Below are 19,081 nucleotides of genomic sequence, written 5' to 3'. Positions count from 1 at the left end.
ACCCATCTGGTACGGATCCCACACTGCTGAGCAGTATTCAAGCAGTGGGCGAACAAGCATACTGTAACCTACTTCCTTTGTTTTCGGATTGCATTTCCATAGGATTCTTCCAATGAATCTGTCTGGCATCTGCTTTACCGACGATCAACTTTATATGATCTTTCCATTTTAAATCACTCCTAATGCGTACTCCCAGATAATTTATGGAATTAACTGCTTCCAGTTGCTGACCTGCTATATTGTAGCTAAGTGATGAAGGATCTTTCTTTCTATGTATTCGCAGCACATTACACTTGTCTACATTCGATTCAATTGCCATTGCCTGCACCATGCGTCAATTCGCTGCAGATCTTCCTGCATTTCAGTACAATTTTCCATTGTTACAACCTCTCGATACACCACAGCATCATCCGTAAAAAGCCTCAGTGAACTTCAGATGTCATCCACAAGGTCATTTATGTGTATTGTGAATAGCAACGGTCCTACGACACTCCCCTGCGGCACACCTGAAATCACTCTTACTTCGGATGACTTCTCTCCATTGAGAATGACATGCTGCGTTCTGTTATCTAGGAACTCTTCAATCCAATCACACAAGATTAGATTAATACTAGTTTCATGGATCATGAATACGATATTTCGTAATGATGTGGAACGAGTCGAATTTTCCAATACATGACATAATTAGGTTAATTTAACAACATACTTAAGTTAATATAACAACTTTATTTTTTTGGGGTGTTTTTTTTTTCCTTAATTTATATCTAAAAATTCCTCTATGGAGTAGAAGGAGTTGTGATTCAGAAAGTCTTTTAATTTCTTCTTAAATACTTGTTGGTTATCTGTCAGACTTTTGATACTATTTGGTAAGTGACCAAAGACTTCAGTGCCAGTATAATTCACCCCTTTCTGTGCCAATTGGTCTGATAGTCCATATGCTCTTACTTTGTTCATTAAACGACTGTCGTATTCCCAAGCAGCCTTTGCGTTTCCCAAGTGAGAACGCATACACAGTTTAGTGCCGGAGAATGCGCCTCTCGGATCGACTGTTTCGCAACAATACGGGGGTCGTTTGTGCGCCGACTCGCGGCGGTAGATGCGCTGAAACCTTTTACGCATCCGCGGAGCTAGCTTTGTCGACCAATCACAGCGCTCGCTGGCACGTATGCGGGCCTAGGCATCATTAAATGTTAAACTTGCTTTGTCAGTGCACTACCTATTTCATAAGTCGATTTTTTACCTACAAGTTGTTTTCATTCATCTCTAAACCAAAGACTATTGGACTATTGATACTTCGAGGGGGGGGGGGGGGGGGGTCGTCGGGAACATGGAACTTGCATTAAGAAGCTTTCAGTTCCTATGGGTTTCGCTCTGAAATTTAAAGTTACTGTGCTCTTAACTGACTAGGGTTCCGCCATGGATTTTCGACTGAAGAAAGGGTTCACCAGCTGAAAAGGTTGGGAAGGCCTGATGTACCTCATACTCTGGACATTATGCTACCAAGGTTGGTACTCGTACGGCAATTGGAGTCCGTGTTATAACTTGTTAAATAGGGAAAGTTCAATTATAATCACCCAGTGTGTACAGGGTGGTTGGTTGGTTGGACGAGGCCAAAAAGCGGTCGTCGGTCCCATCGTATTAGGGAAGGATGGGCTAGGAAGTCGGCCGTGCCCTTTCAAAGGAACCATCCCAGCAGTTGCCTGGAGTGGTTTGGGGAAATCACGGAAAACCTAAATCAGGATGGCCGGACGCGGGTTTAAACCGTCGTCCTCCCGAATGTGAGGATTGTATGACGATCACCATCAAGACATGTACATTTTGTAACGAAAAATCATTTTCAACACTACTGCACTCTCAATATGAATGGATTAGTTCGTCTTTTTCGTTTTAACTGATAGACCAGAGTTTTCAAATGTTTTAATGTTATGATAGATAAATAAAAATAGATTTTCACGCAAGTGGAGAGATTCCAAGTGGAGATAGAATGGTAGGAAGAAATAAGAGAACAATTAATAGAATGACTGCAATGACATGACAAATAAATATAAAGGAAGATTATATTTACGCAAATTAATTGAATAAAAATAATGAACAGTCATTTCGATGAAGATTTAAAGTTAGAAATTTCATTGCACCTATCAGGATTCCAACTCTGAGCCGTTTGTACATGAGTGCCGTATCTTACCCGTTATACTACGCAAACGGTCTGTATAATGTCCCTATTTTCAAAGCTATGTACCATCACACGAAATTCCGAAATTTTTTCCGCCGATTACTCGCAAACGAAGGGCCACCAGTGTGAACGGCTGAAGGGTTTGATACCTTGGACGTTACTTAACCTGTATCACCGTACAAACGGTTTCAAAAGGTGGGGACTTCCTCTTGTCAGTGTTTTTCAGAATGGCTTTACCCAAAAAAACCGGTATAATCAGTGTTTATTGGTTTCGTTTTATCGTCAGATACAACAAAGTAAATGCAAGTGACGTCTGTACGACCGCGGAAAGCAAGTATATTCGCCCGAGAAGCAAGATCCTTCAGTGTTAAAACATTTTTATGTAGCATCAGATGAATTCGCAATTGCGACAACCATCAGCTGTAGAATGGAATGAATTTGTGCCGGACCGGGCTCGAACCCGGCTTTTCCGCTTGTAGCGAGCGGTCGCCTTACCATGGCCAGACCCAAACTTCCGTATGTCGTCTACGATCTGTACTCGCACATCCACTATGTGTATCGTATTTATCTGCCGGTACCGGGCACGAGACTTCGAAACACAGCGTCTAACCGTGATTCGTGCACGGATAGCCAAATGGTAAGGCGAGCGCTCACGGTAAGCGGGAAATCCGGATTCGAATGCCGGTCCGGCACAAATTTTCATTGTCATTCCATTCTACAGCTGATGGTAGCCATTATTCGCAATTGCAAATTCAGCTGATGTTTCGTAACGGCTGTGGTCGCCGCAGTGCGTCATCATCAGTTTAACACCGTTACTGCAATATCGTATTTTTATTTCGGGTTCTACATCTACACGATTACTCTGCAATTCACATTTAAGTGCTTGGCAGAGGGTTCATCGAACCACAATCATACTATCTCTCTACCATTCCACTTCCGAACAGCGCGTGGGAAAAACGAACACCTAAACCTTTCTGTTCGAGCTCTGATTTCTCTTATTTTATTTTGATGATCATTCCTACCTATGTGGATTGGGCTCAACAAAATATTTTCGCATTCTAAAGAGAAAGTTGGTGGCTGAAATTTCGTAAATAGATCTCGCCGCGACGAAATCGTCTTTGCTTTAATGACTTCCATCCCAACTCGCGTATCATATCTGCCACACTCTCTCCCCTATTACGTGACAATACAAAACGAGCTGCCCTATTTAGCACCCTTTCGATGTCCTCCGTCAATCCCACCCGGTAAGGATCCCACACCGCGCAGCAATATTCTAACAGAGGACGAGCGAGTGTAGTGTAAGCTGTCTCTTTAGTGGACTTGTTGCATCTTCTAAGTGTCCTGCCAATGAAACGCAACCTTTGGCTCGCCTTCCCCACAATATTTTCTATGTGGTCTTTCCAACTGAAGTTGTTCGTAATTTTAACACCCAGGTACTTAGTTGAATTGACAGCTTTGAGAATTGTACTATTTATCGAGTAATCGAATTCCAACGGATTTCTTTTGGAACTCATGTGGATCACCTCACACTTTTCGTTATTTAGCGTCAACTGCCACCTGCCACACCATACGGCAATCTTTTCTAAGTCGCTTTGCAACTGATACTGGTCTTCGGATGACCTTACTAGACGGTAAATTACAGCATCATCTGCGAACAACCTAAGAGAACTGCTCAGATTGTCACCCAGGTCATTTATATAGATCAGGAACAGCAGAGGTCCCAGGACGCTTCCCTGGGGGAGGACGCTTCCCTGGAATCACCTGATATCACTTCAGTTTTACTCGATGATTTGCCGTCTATTACTACGAACTTCGACCTTCCTGACAGGAAATCACGAATCCAGTCGCACAACTGAGACGATACGCCATAGGCCCGCAGCTTGATTAGAAGTCGCTTGTGAGGAACGGTGTCAAAAGCTTTCCGGAAATTTAGAAATACGGAATCAACTTGAGATCCCCTGTCGATAGCGGCCATTACTTCGTGCGAATAAAGAGCTAGCTGCATTGCACAAGAACGAGGTTTTCTGAAACCATGCTGATTACGTATCAACCGATCGTTCCCTTCGAGGTGATTCATAATGTTTGAATACAGTATATGCTCCAAAACCCTACTGCAAACCGACGTCAATGATATTGGTCTGTAGTTCGATGGATTACTCCTACTACCCTTCTTAAACACTGGTACGACCTGCGCAATTTTCCAATCTGTAGGTACAGATCTATTGGTGAGCGAGCGGTTGTATATGATTGCTAAGTAGGGAGCTATTGTATCAGCGGAATCTGGAAGGAAACTAATCGGTATACAATCTGGACCTGAAGACTTGCCCGTATCAAGCGATTTGAGTTGCTTCGCAACCCCTAAGGTATCTACTTCTAAGAAACTCATGCTAGCAGCTGTTCGTGTTTCAAATTCGGGAAAAGAAAAAGAATGTACGAGATTAAGAAGTTTTTTTTCCGGGGCGGCAGTATTATTTCGTGTTAAACGCTTCTCACTGTACACACAGGCGACTAGCAGATTGTGAGTTGATCCGCGTTTGCTTAGCGACTGTGCAGGGGCTACGCAGTAACAACTCGCATCCACCCCCACCACGCCCCGTATCATCCCCTCCCCAGTACCAGCATTTTTCCTCATTGGTCATGCCGGGTTCGTATTATTGCCCGCAACGCCAAATCCCGCTTATGCGCTTCCCGGCTACATCAGCCGCGAGCGTCACGGCACGCAGGAAGTCCCAGTGCGCCTGCGCGGCGATGTGACGTGCGCCGGGCGGTGCGGTGGTGGGGGGTAGCCTGGCCGCGTCTTAAAAGAGTATCCGCTGTCTCTGGCCGGGCGTCTTTCGCTGCTAGCTGCCGCTTCAGTGAGAACAGCTCTCGTGTGCGATCCTAAGTGTTACACAGCGTGTGAGTGACTACGTTTCGCAGTTCTCTCTCGTGTGCGCCGATCTGTCTGCCGCTAACATGCTCCTCGAGATGTTCCACTCGTCGTCTGACGCTTCTTCAGATTCTTTCTCGGCCGTCGCGTCTTTCCGCAAGAAGATGACGCTCGGGAAGATTATCGTCAAGGTGGTTAGTCATATTCCATTGCTTTAATACACTTAGTCGCTTTGCCTTGTGTGTGTGTGTTTTGTAATTTATCAGTGACGACCAGCTCGGTAAAACAACGATGAGGAGCTGTTTTTCTCTCGGAACTCTTGTGTTCACTAATATTTTGATACCTGCGGCTGATTTCAATTCTATTCCAATCTTCTTGCTGACAGAAGCCGTACCTGAATGATGACTTATAGTTTCACGATAATCATACCTTGATGTTGATCTTAGTTCTTGACCTGTCCTTCACCGAAAACGTGATTCTGTATTTTTCACTAGCAGACATTGCCAGGTGCCCTGTGGACTGTAAAATATTGATACTGAAGAGAGCATATTACTAACCAACTATTAATAGCTTGCAAGTTGAACTTCTGGATCTGTTAATGTTCACATTTCGATTTTCTTTTTTTTTTTCAGTCTCAAGAGTTTTATAGTATGGGTAGAATGGTCTTGGCGCTCAAAACGTAGGTCTTATGCGATGTCTTTGTCATTCTTGAGCAACATTTTGTTTCCTTGGGTAGTAGTTATTTTGCCGAGAACTTAGATAAAATGACAAATGGTTCAAATGGCTCTGAGCACTATGCGACTTAACTTCTGAGGTCATCAGTCACCTAGAACTTAGAGCTAATTAAACCTAACTAACCTAAGGACATCACACACATCCATGCCCGAGGCAGGATTCGAACCTGCGACCGTAGCGGTCGCTCGGCTCCAGACTGTAGCGCCTAGAACCGCACGGTCACTCCGGCCGGCAAATGACATATTCTCTTGTTTTGGCCACCATTCCAGTAACCCATTTGATGAACGACTTCCCCCACATGAAATAATCTTAATACTTCTCGAAAAATTATTGGTCTATCGTGTACTGGAAACAGATTCGTGGTACGTTTATAATGTACATCTGGTTGCGTGCACAACCTGGTCTGAGAAAATTAGTCTCCTATTGTTGGGACGAACCCAACTAGCAGCTCGCTTAACGTTCCCGTCAGAAGTGCAAGGCACTTAAATTACATTTGTGTGGAGAGTAGAAAATGCCCTAGTTAAATAATAAGGCTCGGCAGCTAAAACAATTTATTGTCTGTGTTTAACTTGCGCTGACAGTAAGTTCAACGAACCAGTTAAGTCTGCTTACCCGCTCACTATTCGGGAAAAATTAGTAATTACTGATTATTGTCCCTGCGTTGCTTAGTCTGTGGTTCAAGCTGGAACAACTAGTAACAGTCCTAATAGCTGGTGCACTACGTCCAGAAATGACTATAAAATGAGTCGTTTACATACTTACTTTGCCTTTTACGCAGCAGCAGTTGAGAGTTTAAACTTTCGAACGAAACGTTAGGTGATGGATGGGACGTGAATACAGACGCCCATGTCTGCTATCACTCAGCTGTTTCGCGTTACATAAACATCGGTCGGACGGAGCGCGTCAGATTGTCGTCAGGCGTTGGAATTATCTCGGCAGCACTCTAGTGCATTTTCTTCTAGACGTGACGAAACGATAGGGGGAAAACGTGTTAAAAACTTGGATGTGCGTGCACAAATTTGTCAGTTTACGAAATGCTCACAAAATCAATAATCTTGACGGTTTTACAACTCAAAATATAAAAATGATAAACAGGTAATCTTGGATAGCTGCAGACTAGAATCAAATTTCTGAGCTGGATGATTAATTTGTGATCTATATTGAACAAAATTAATTTTAATCTTTTAATAGCCACCGAAAAGTACTTCGATGCACCGTTCTAGTTAATGAGTTTGGTATGCTTATCTGGCAGTCACGCGCAGTAAATGGTCTGTTTTTTTCTGTATAGTGTTTTTAACAACGAGAGGAGAGTAGATGCCTTTTTTTCCTACCAACTGACGATATTATCTTCTTTTAAGAGATATGCGTGGCGTCCAGGATCGAAGACGCCAGACCGCTTACGCCCGCAAACAGGCAACCCGCTCGACTATCTGATTCGACCTTGTCGCGTATTCCACTACGCTGAACTCTTCTACGGACTTTTGGAACAACCGTTCTGTTTGCGTCGTGTCCTTCATGTAATGCATGCATCTTGACTGCTGACTCTGTAATGACCCTAACCGTTATTTTTCTTTTTCTTTGCAGCCTTCCGGTTGGAGAAAACTACGGAATGTCGTTCAATGGACTCCGTTCTTCCAAACGTACAAGAAACAGCGCTATGCTTGGGTGCAGCTTGCTGGCCATCAAGGTATGTGAATTTCTTCTCCAGCGTATTGTTGGTAAACAGTGTGCGTAGATTTAGATTTAATATTTTATCTAGACCGGCGTCTTGAGACTCTGTAATTCGTTTCATTTACCACATTAGCGTGGACGAAGTTTATAAAAAAAATAGACGTCGTATGAAACAATTTATATACCTTTACTAACGCCGGTACGGCATTTACTGTAAATTTTACTGAATAAATATTTTAAAATTTGGGTTGTGTTGCTTCGTGAAAGTTCATCTTGGCAGTTGTAAGTGGTGTGGTAAACAGGTATAGCTACTCAGATTATTTTCAGAAACACTTCAGTAACGAGTTGCTGTTGTATGATGATATAAAATGAGTAGTGAAACATTATTTGGGGAAACAGAATAACAATTAATCTTAACACTGCAGATGCCTATCTGAATAGTAGAAATGATCGGATTGCGGGTTCCTCTCCTGATCATGCGTTGAAGTCACTGAATCCTCGTAGTCTTGATGTCATATGGAACGAGTGGGTGTGATCTGCACTTGCATTGACTGGTTAGAACTGTTAAGTTTTGGTGTTAACGGAAGTTTAGCTAGCTGAAGAAGCGTTTTTCGGAGAGAGAGAGAGAGAGAGAGAGAGAGAGAGAGAGAGAGAGAATGCTGTTTAGTTTATTTGGCTAGACACAGTGTAGTAATACGCTAAGAGATCTGGTGATTTTCTAAGTAAGAACTCTCTCTGATCGTATGGGTGTCTGACGTTTTCAGCACGACTATGGAGATAACGACGGAGTGTTCTAACATGTTTTCTCGTTTCTGCTGCAGGAAACTTCAAAGCTGGTCCCGAGCAAGGCACGATTCTGAAGAAGCTTTGCCCCAAAGAGGAGCTGTGCTTCCAGGTGCTCATGAAGGACGTGCTCAGGCCCTACGTCCCAGAGTACAAGGGCCACGTCACCTGCGAAGACGGAGACTGTATCCTTGCCTACTGCAACAATGATCTGCATAGTCTGAGTCTGCCTTATGGCTCTCTCTCTCTCTCTCTCTCTCTCTCTGTGTGTGTGTGTGTGTGTGTGTGTGTGTGTGTGTGTGTGTGTGTGTGTGTGTGTGTGTGCGTGTGCGCCCATATGAACCATTTGTTGAAATTAGCTTGTCACATTAAGAGCGATTGCATTCCTTGACTTTATACTAGCAGTATACTTACAATTGCAAGACTTACTGGGCGACTTCCAATCCCCGTGCGTTATGGACTGCAAGATAGGTGTGCGCACCTATCTGGAGGAGGAGTTGGCTAAGGCCAAGGAAAAGCCCAAGCTCCGAAAGGTGAGTTCCCATAGCTTTCTTACAGATGTTAAATACTTTGGAGTACAATACACTCCATAACTGAAGCAACCCTCAACAAAAAATTTAGGTACATATGTGATGCGACAGTAACAATACATATTACCCAATTTTAGTTGGAGTATTCAAAACAATTTTTTATAGCTTAGTGATTATAGACACACACATTTGGTTTCTGGATGAAGGGACTTGCTCTGTTAATCATTACGTATACCTGTATGTGCTAAGCCTTAATAGAAAACACTGCTTCCCACTTTTCTGTTATCTTTGTTACGTGCTAAAGGCATGTTGAGTGTCTAACGTTTTATCTCCTCTTGGTGGAGACATTCTCATACAAAATGTTATTCACAAAACATGCTTCAGTTGTACAGGCATTAGATTTTGGTCTAACATCCCCAATAATGTGATTAACAGCTGTGAAAATGTACACTGTAATGATCAGTGCTTCCTACTATTTACCCACTGACGTTTACGCAGTGTCATGCCATCATGGGTGCCAATTCCTGTATGTGCAGACAAAATAGGCAAGCATGAAAATGATGTATTGTATGCTGCTTTAGGTATGTGGCTCTGACACGGCTGTTTACTTTGTTGCAGGACATGTATGAGAAGATGATCCAAATTGATCCCGAAGCTCCAACAGAGGAGGAGCATCGCCTCAAGGGTGTCACTAAGCCTAGGTGAGCTTCAAGGCTTGTCTTCCGCTTACCTCCAGCACATGTGCCATGTATGCAATTCTGGGTGAACTGCCCGGTATCAGTAACTTCGTGCCACAATATTTTGGAGCAGTGTCTTCTGGCCATCTTAAAGTGTACGCTGATGGTAAGAAGATCCTACAGTGAAATATTGTGGCAGCAAATTAAGGATATCCCACAGTTTGACCCACAGTTTGACCAAAATTCCACAACATGTTCTTGAAGGAAGGCAATTGGCCAACAAACTTCAGAGATATTTGGTGTTCCTGCAGTTTGTGACTTCAGTAGGCAAAATGAAATGAAGGCGTTCATTGCTAAACATATGTTGTGACATAAGACTTTGATCATTATCTTCCACTTCTCCATCATGTATGAATATTTTTGTTTTGTTTGCAGGTACATGGTGTGGCGAGAGACCATCTCCTCTACAGCAACACTGGGCTTCCGCATAGAAGGTATTCGCAAAGCAGATGGAAAGTCTAGCAAAGACTTCAAGACGACTAAGACCAGGGAGCAGATTCTCAAAGCATTCAGGGATTTCACGGAAGGATATCCACATGCAGTGGTAAGTGTCAGGACAAGAGTTTCTATTTAATTTTTCAGTTACTGTCATTTCAAGTTAAAGATCTACCCTACAGCTGTTACTTAAGGCATCTAATTGCCCAATGTGTGCAGATTGTTATCAATGTAATAGAAACAGATACATGACACATCTTTGTGAGACATTGGCACTGATAACTTTGGAGCAGCGACTTGTTTTGTATTGTAGTGAAAGAACTTCATCTGAGTGTGGTATCTTGGTCGTGTAATACATTAGAAGGGAAGGGAAGTGAAGTTAGACCTCACATGCCATCCAGTAACTGAAAGAGGTTGCAAATTGGATTGATCCCTGGTACTAGAGGCAACTATTAAGTTACACATACTGGCCTAAGTCCAGATGTGTTGTGGTAGCATGTGTAGATGTGTAGTAGCAAGTTGTCAGCAAAATCGTATATGGGGGGGGGGGGGGGGGGGATGCAATTCTAAATGATCACTACAACCTAAAATCAAAGATGGGGGGAAAATCACTGTTAGTTAAAGACTGAAAGCTAGTGAAGTACTGTTGTCACTGATGGTCAATATTGACACCATCTGAGTCGAACAAGTGTCTTTCGACCAGATGCAAATGTTGCACTTCAGTCTCCTGGCATCCCTCTCTTTATGAAGCGAAATGCAAAAAATAAAGTTAATGGCATAAAGTGATACCACACTTTCTCCTGTCTTAAACACCTCAAATGTGTACTCTGACTATAATTTGGTGGGAGATGCACAGACTGAAATATTGCCAGCTTGTTGCCAGTCTGCAAACGTCATAGGAGATGAAATCCGTGATGGCCAAGGCCAACCAACAAGCTCACCAAGGACTAGGAATGTGTAATGGGATAGGCTGACTTGCCAACCTTGGTTCCCAACAGTGGGGCAGGTTTGAATGGTTTAAGGTACTGTAGGTTTACTTCCCATCCTTAAAAGTTTTTGTATCTGCCCTAAAATGAATTGTAGTTCTTTGACCAGGCTGTTAATTTAATTGGAAAAAGTGGTTCCGCAATGAACTATAAGAGTGAAGCAGAATAAAGTCTGTTCAATTCTCACATTAATTGAATGTGTTCAACTTCTGTTTGTCATAACACATTTGCATACATAGGGATAATAAACGTTTTGCATAATGAAACATTCTTACATTAAGTGACATTGTATGAAACCCTGTTACTTATAGGTTTTATTTTTTCTTCCAGCCAAAATACATTCAGAGGTTGAAAGCAATCAGGGCCACCTTGGAAGTTTCTGAATTCTTCTCTTCGCATGAGGTAAGCATATATGAAACACAGTAATCTGAGAGAGAGAAAGTGAGAGTGAGTGAGAGAGAGATATGAAAACCTTTATGGTTTCCAGTTTAGACTGCCATCATTAGGCACAAGAGGGTTTTAAGTCACTGTATGTTATGTGCATTAATACATAAAATTCCACCCCACTTTAAGCATCATAGAAAAACCTGAATAGGACAATGCGACTCAATACACAGAATATAAACGTTGTTAAAAAGTTTGACTTGTTAGGTTGTCTGAACGTTACTGTCAAGTTCTTGTTTTTGGTATAGATACCACAATAGAAAACTCATTGTGGGTGATGTTACGAGGTGATATTATGATAGAGGTGATATGTTGATATTCTGATAGTGATTAGAAGATAGTGTGATGATATTTTGAGATGGTAAGGATTAGCAGTCAAAACATGTCACAATAATAAAGGTTTTCATAGCAACTGACAGTAATAAATGATTTTGAATACGTAACTTGGCACTTCTCATATCTTCCAATTGATGCTGAAAGACTTCAGCAGCCTCATCTGTTTCCTGCAATCAACTAATGCCCTGTCGCTTTTGTCTGTACAGGTGATAGGAAGTTCCCTTTTGTTTGTGCACGACAAGCACAATGCAAACGTGTGGCTCATAGATTTTGCCAAGACGCTGATCCTGCCCAGCGGCACAGCAATCGACCACGCCTCACGCTGGGTGGTGGGCAACCACGAGGACGGCTACCTGATCGGCATCAACAATCTCATCAGCATCTTCTCCGAGATGGCAGCAGAGACGGCCACAGCTCCAGGCGACAACACGTGAGCGCCGGGCGCACGCCATTTGCGTCGCCCCGTGGCCGCCCCCTGCAACATGACTTGCCTGGCAGACCACACCTGAGAGACCGAAGCTGGGCCGGCAACTTGGCCCGTGCGCCGGTCGACTCCCGTGCGATTCCCATCGACGCTGTCGTGACTCAGGACCCCTACACTTGCGATACGGGAGGGTGCGTGTGGCAGAGTACTGTTACCGAGTGACAACGGATGTTACGAGCTGCCCTCCCTGATGTGTCACTCAGTGTGTAATCTTGCACGGAGTTGTGCCAATTGCTGAGCCGAGAAATGAGGACAGCACCCTTTTGGGATTGTGACCTGCTTCAGTGTACTGAATTAATACAAGCCTTGGACTCCTTAGTGCAGTTAAATTTTGTTTTTAAGATGGCTGTTTTTCCACATGAAGTGGAAGTTTTTAATGTGTAACAATTGAACATGACTAGCAGTTACTTAAATCAGATCAACACTTGTGCAAGCAACACTCTAAATGAAATATTAGGTGAAGCTACATTTTGGTGCAGTATGAAACTACTTCTTCTCCGTCAGAAGATGATAGCATTCACTGCATTGCACTGAAATATTTTGGTTAAATACATGTTAGACTTCTACAAGATGTTTTAGACAAGTGCAAATACACATGCAAACAACTTGTAGTACAAAGAATGCTCAGATGTAAGAGAAAATTTTGTCAAAGTGAATCATTTATTTGAAATGTCACTACTCATGTGATTTGTTAAAATCACTTGTGTGTTTTGTTAATATTGGAGACAAGAAACCAAAGTTTCTTGCAGCTCTTAACCATTCTCAACAAAATATGGTGTTTCATATTTTCTGACACCTGTCAGCCATTTTCAAAGTATGTGGAAATAATGTATGTTCATGCTAAAGTTCTGGCTGTAGTGTGGCATCTGGGAAATGAGCCAGAAGACATTTTCAACTTCTGCTTGGTAAATGAAATGCATTAATCAAGCCAGAAGCTGTTTAAAAACCACTCCAATGTATTTCAGATTGGGGGCTAAGTAATTTATTTAATTTATATAATAATTTTGCAGCATTTTTCTGTACTTTACTTATAATGACTCCTTCTACTTCAGATGCGAATCTGATACATAGAAGTCAGTTAAGCCTAGTAAATATACAGTGTTGTATTAAGACTGTTTCTCAGCATTTAGGATAAAATATTGTAGCAAATGCTTTAAGATGTTAGCAATATTATTGTTAAATGCACTATATATCTGAATTCTGGCATTTTCAACGTGACAACAGCTGTAGTGGCATGTACACTATATATCTGAATTCTAGCATTTTCAACGTGACAAACAGCTGTAGTGGTATGTAATTGCCTCAATTCATAATCTTTAGAGTGTCTGCATGATTTCTGCCAATTTCTGTTGCTTGTGAACACTGCTTACAATGAATAGCTGTAGGTGTGGTGTAAATTTGTAACATCTGTAGCAAGCATAGCTTTGATTGTAATTTTTTATTTATCTCATATGTGATAACTAACAAAAATACTGCTGTCTGTAGACACTTGAGGATTTGCCGATTGTTTGAATTATTTATCACTGCAGACTATGTAATCAGCTGAATAATAAATTTTAAGCACTAAAGGAATGCTTCATTTTTTATTTTCGCCTGTGTTTTGGGGCATTTAATGAATATGTTCAATGATAAGGAAAGAAAGAGTAAATGGAAGTGAAACACATTTATACACTGAACCACAGAGGTTTTAGCAGCCAAAAATGCATATTTAAGGACAAATTGCCATAAACAAATGACAAACATCGAAATATTTGGAAAGAACTCATAAAATGCAAGGTTTTTTTTTATTTTGGGGCAAAGTACATTAATGTATTGTAATTATATCTGTCAGTCAGAAGTAAAAACATGAAAAAATTTCCCACCATTTCATTTTCCAGTGTGGGGAGAGGTGAGATGTAAAAAATTATTTGTAGGTTTCTCGGGGCTTTCAGAAGTCATCTGTGCCTATCTGCAGGCACTCAGTATTTTGATGTTACAGTATGAGGCAGAGGGTTAACAATAAAACTTGAAGGTGGCACAATCTCCAGGTGTAAGAATTCTGCAAGCCATTAGCAGGCTTGCCTTTACCAATGGGACACTGACACACAGCAGTAACATACAGAAAAGTCCCACTGCTTCTTTATAGCATATTACAGGACATGTACATCCCACCGGTAATCAACGACATACGAATTATTTTTCTTGCAGGATGCATCCACAGCACCTATGATTTTTTAAGGTTTTCGTTTTGTTTTCAGCTGTTGAAATTTTATTTTGCAATTGCAATTTTGGCATTAAGCCATTTTCAAGCATAAGACTTCGACTTACGAGCAGAGATAACAACAGCCCTTACGTCAAAATTTTTTGCTTGAAAATGGCTTAATGCAAAAATTGGAATCACAAAATACAGGGTGATTAAAAAGAATACCACAACTTTAAAAATGTGTATTTAATGAAAGAAACATAATATACCCTTCTGTTACACATAATATAACCTTCTGTTTCACTCAAAAACAAGTTCAGAGATGTTCAATATGGCCCCCTCCAGACACACGAGCAATATCAACCCGATACTCTAACTCGTTCCACACTCTCTGTAGCATATCAGGTGTAACAGTTTGGATAGCTGCTGTTATTTCTCATTTCAAATCATCAATGGTGGCTGGGAGAGGTGGCCGAAACACCATATCCTTAACATACCCCCATAAGAAAAAATCGCAGGGGGTAAGATCAGGGCTTCTTGGAGGCCAGTGATGAAGTGCTCTGTCACGGGCTGCCTGGTGGCCGATCCATCGCCTCGGGTAGTGGATGTTCAATTCGGACGATAAGGTTTCATAACTAACCTTTTTCGTAGGACTCTCCATACAGTTGATTGTGGAATTTGCAGCTCTCTGCTAGCTCTGCGAGTCGATTTTCCTGGGCTGCGAACAAATGCTTGCTGGATGCGTGCTACATTTTCATCACTCGTTCTCGGCCGTCCAGAACTTTTCCCTTTGCACAAACACCCATTCTCTGTAAACTGTTTATACCAACGTTTAATACACCACCTATCAGGAGGTTTAACACCATACTTCGTTCGAAATGCACGCTGAACAACTGTCGTCGATTCACTTCTGCCGTACTCAATAACACAAAAAGCTTTCTGTTGAGCGGTCGCCATCTTAGCATCAACTGACGCTGACGCCTAGTCAACAGCGCCTCAAGCGAACAAATGTACAACTAAATGAAACTTTATAGCTCCCTTAATTCGCCGACAGATAGTGCTTAGCTCTGCCTTTTGTCGTTGCAGAGTTTTAAATTCCTAAAGTTGTGGTATTCTTTTTGAATCACCCTGTATAATTCTGGTAGCTGAAAGCAAAATGATATGATTTGAAAAATATTATGAATTACTTCCAAAAAAATATATGCCTTACTGACATTGTTGCAGCTTAATGATTTTACTGCAAATATACGACACATATCGCCGGTCAAAAAGCAAGACATTTGAAATGTATTAAAATCGAACTAGCAGCAGTAAAGTTGCCCAAGTTTAAAACTAGGTATTTGATGAAACATTTACCCTGAAAAACACTTGCTCAGTTACTAGTAAGTAAGAGATGCAACTTCGGATTTTTGATGCAGCAGACATGTACATACAGGCTGACGACTATTGTAAATCACTTTAGAGATGGGGATATTCATTTTCCAAAGTGCAAATCTCATTGCAGATAGTGGAACTGTAGAAAATAATTGAGGAACCTGCAGCAAGATATGTAGTTATCTACTTTAGACAATAGTCTTATTGTGTGATTCTTCAGCTTCTCCCGGCATATTTGTTGCTCGAACAGTCCACGGGTATACTGCCAGTTCATAGTGTCCAATGGGCACAATATTTCAGCGATCAGACATGTCACCATCGTCAGGCGCGCGGCCCACCCGCAGGAACTCAGTTCGTCAGCACACCTGACGATGGTGACATGTCTGATTGCTGAAATATTGTGCCCGTTGGACACTATGAACCGGCCGTATACTCGTGGACTGTTCGAGCAATAGTCTTATTGCCCACTTCTGCTGAACCAACACTTTATTTACTTTAGGTGCACTGCTCTGGAAGATAATTCCATAAGTCAACAGGGAGTGAATATATGCACAAGAAGCCAACAGTCTTCTCTTTAGCTCATCAGGACAAGAAATGCTTCTCAGGTCATAAAATGCCTCTGTTTTAACTTCTTATCCATCTGCGCACCATGAAATTTTTCAGTGTGTTTCATTTAGTGTATGACAGTGTTTATTTCTGGCACCAACACGTCATTATTACTGGGTGAAACTGCATAACATAAGTCTTACTCTTAGACTTAAAAAGTATTAGTTGTGAACCACTTGAAAGCCTGTGCAGTTGTCAAATGGTTCAAATGGTTCTGAGCACTATGGGACTTAACATCTGAGGTCATCAATCCCCTAGAACTTAGAACTACTTAAACCTAACTGACCTGAAGACATCACACACACCCATGCCCGAGGCAGGATTTGAACCTGTGACTGTAATGGTCACGTGGTTCCAGACTGAAGCGCCAAGAACTGCTCGGCCACACTGGCCGTCTGTGCAGTTGTCATCTGAGCGCTGCTTGCAAAGATTGGGTTTGGACCTGTCTTTAGCACACTTGTCATCGGAAATGACAACATATTTAGGCACCATACTGGAATTTATTGAGCTAAATCTTTTTGATAGTTCACAGAATACGGTAAACAGTTAAAATTCATTCCCATTAACTGAAATTGTATACTTACATTCTGTACTATAAAAAATTGGAAAATTTTCAACTCCTGTCACCAAAATTTTATGAAATTGTGGGTATGGTGCCACCTGACATCTGCAGGACAACACTCACAGAAATGGGAAAAAAGAAGCAATCTCACTTAGACATCCTCTGTTTGTACAGGAACAAAACCTAAGTCATGGCAAAGGAGCAGCAACTTGATGCACACATCATCAGGCAATTCCATCAGCACCTGGCAGTCACCAAACAGACCGATGGCAAAATTCACTAACTGAAAGCTGAGGAGAGTATCACAAATGAATTTGCTGCAGGCTTCCATCCACAGTGCACGACATGGAAGAGGATGGGAGGGTCGCGATGTGAGACGAACATCAGGAAGTGGGGCTTCACTGTGAGTGTGGTAACCTGCAAGACCGTATTGTCTCTGTCTTGTCCTTGCACCACAGATGATCTTTATGCAGTGAGAGATAAGACCAAGACAGCTGCAGTATGGAGCTCACAGTCCACGTAGAAGAAAATTGGCAGTGTCTGGAAAAATTTTGTCATTATTTTGTATGATCTAGGTCATGGAAAAGTAAAATAAAAAATAAATAGATAATCAACTCATGTACATGACTGCTCTATCTTTATGACAATAACGTCTTAACTGTGTACACAATAACGTCTTAACTGTGTACGGCATGACTACTTCACACACCGTGACTGGCTTGGAACAGAATGTCTATTGCATTTGTCACCATCACATAACCAAAGACAATATTACAGCAAATATAAATTTTGACATCTTGTGAACATTTATATATAGACTGATGTGGATGTGTGCAGTAAAAGATAAAAATTCATGTGTTGTTGTGAAATATGATTTATGTTAACCTTCATAATTATATTTTAACTTACGTGCAAATATCAGAAAGACTAACTTTCTGTAATTTTCCTGTACTTACATTCTAAGCTTACACAGTGTTCATATTAGCTTTCAAAAGGATAAAGAGAGATTAACAACTGGAAAGTATATTAATACATCATGCAACCCTGCAAAAAAAATGAAAATTGTGCAAAGACAGTATTGACAAATTCAATTATTTAAAATCTGTAAGTGTCTTTTAAAAGGATGTATAACCCTAACAAGAGAAGAAATGAAACAATAAGGTGAGTAAAGAAAAAGATTTGGTGACTACAGTGTCTGTTGGAAATGCACAGTGTAAAGGGTCTGTGTTTGTAATAACAGCTGTTAGGGCATATGGCTGTGTACTGCCATTATTCAAAAGAACACCTGCAGAGAATAATCCATGTCATTTTGACTTCATTTTTGGACCAAACTAATCTTTCTCGCTGCTTTTCTATGATACAGCATTGCCTTCAGTGTGCAGTATGAAATTTAGCTCTGGTATTACTCATAGGTTAAATAAATCTGATATTTTTTTTTTCTGAAATTTACATTTGTACTACAGTTTCGTAAAATAACAAAACAGTTTTATGGACTATGTCTCACAAATTCTTGTTACTCAGACATTTATTTATATTTTTCTGATTCTTATGGTGTAGTTCTTTTGTTGAGGAGTTTTAACTTGATCGAACAAGTAGATTTTTAAAGTCTTACACTATCATGGATTCAAAAAAATTTTGACCCTGCAAATAATTTTTATCCTGCTACTTGCCATGTATTGAAAAGAACTTTTGAATCCTAAATCTATGTAATTAGCAGAAAATGTGGCTAATGAGAGATATTTTTAATTCTTATATGAATTAATAGGGATTTACGTTAGATGGGTGCTTGTTGAATATTTTAACATCAAAGCATGTAACTCCATTCTAAGCTCTAAACAAGGAGGTAAAGTCTACATTAAAGTTATTTTCCTGTCTTGTATTGTTAGCTTAAACTGATTTTTATTATCAGGAACATAAACCACTAAGAAGTAATTGTACTGGCAAGTGAAATCAAATGATGGAAACTCCAGGCAGGAGTTCCTCCTTCTCTAGATTGTCGCACAGGTGACAAAATGGTAGATATCGAAATAGATGACAGAGGGATAGAGAAACAGTTAAAATTGCTCAAAAGAGGAAAGGCTGCTGGACCTGATGGGATACCAGTTCAATTTTACACAGAGTACGCGAAGGAACTTGCCCCTCTTCTTGCAGCGGTGTACCGTAGGTCTCTAGAA

At 41.1% G+C, this 19,081-nt stretch overlaps 1 protein-coding gene across 3 annotated transcripts; it reads left to right on the top strand.

Moving 5' to 3' along the window:
• The first annotated feature begins 4,870 nt into the window (after positions 1 to 4,870).
• Positions 4,871 to 13,746, top strand: LOC124717101 (inositol-trisphosphate 3-kinase B-like). Of its 3 annotated transcripts, none has more exons than XM_047243810.1 (8): positions 4,871 to 5,233; positions 7,362 to 7,464; positions 8,270 to 8,416; positions 8,634 to 8,764; positions 9,380 to 9,462; positions 9,874 to 10,042; positions 11,250 to 11,321; positions 11,906 to 13,746. In XM_047243810.1, exons 1-8 carry the CDS (start codon positions 5,129 to 5,131, stop codon positions 12,131 to 12,133), a joined length of 1,038 nt encoding a protein of 345 aa, XP_047099766.1. In that variant the 5' UTR covers positions 4,871 to 5,128; the 3' UTR covers positions 12,134 to 13,746. The 3 variants fall into 3 exon arrangements, with proteins under 3 accessions (XP_047099766.1, XP_047099765.1, XP_047099763.1); XM_047243809.1 differs by having other exon boundaries at positions 4,871 to 5,236; positions 8,637 to 8,764; XM_047243807.1 differs by having other exon boundaries at positions 4,871 to 5,236.
• Positions 13,747 to 19,081: the final 5,335 nt, after the last annotated feature.

This window comes from Schistocerca piceifrons, chromosome 9, assembly GCF_021461385.2.
Source record: "Schistocerca piceifrons isolate TAMUIC-IGC-003096 chromosome 9, iqSchPice1.1, whole genome shotgun sequence".
In the NCBI taxonomy this organism is placed as follows: Eukaryota; Metazoa; Arthropoda; class Insecta; order Orthoptera; family Acrididae; genus Schistocerca; species Schistocerca piceifrons.
The sequence above is the reverse complement of the archived record's forward strand: the minus strand, read 5'-3'. Positions and strand labels throughout refer to the sequence as shown.

What these genes read in the sequence shown, in the direction of transcription:
- LOC124717101 (XM_047243807.1), top strand. Translation starts at nt 5,129, where the DNA reads ATGCTCCTCGAGATGTTCCACTCGTCGTCTGACGCTTCTTCAGATTCT. An exon ending in GGAAGATTATCGTCAAGGTG is followed by an intron (nt 5,237 to 7,361) that starts GTTAGTCATATT and finishes TTTTCTTTGCAG; the next exon opens with CCTTCCGGTTGGAGAAAACT. An exon ending in AAGGATATCCACATGCAGTG is followed by an intron (nt 10,043 to 11,249) that starts GTAAGTGTCAGG and finishes TTTTTCTTCCAG; the next exon opens with CCAAAATACATTCAGAGGTT.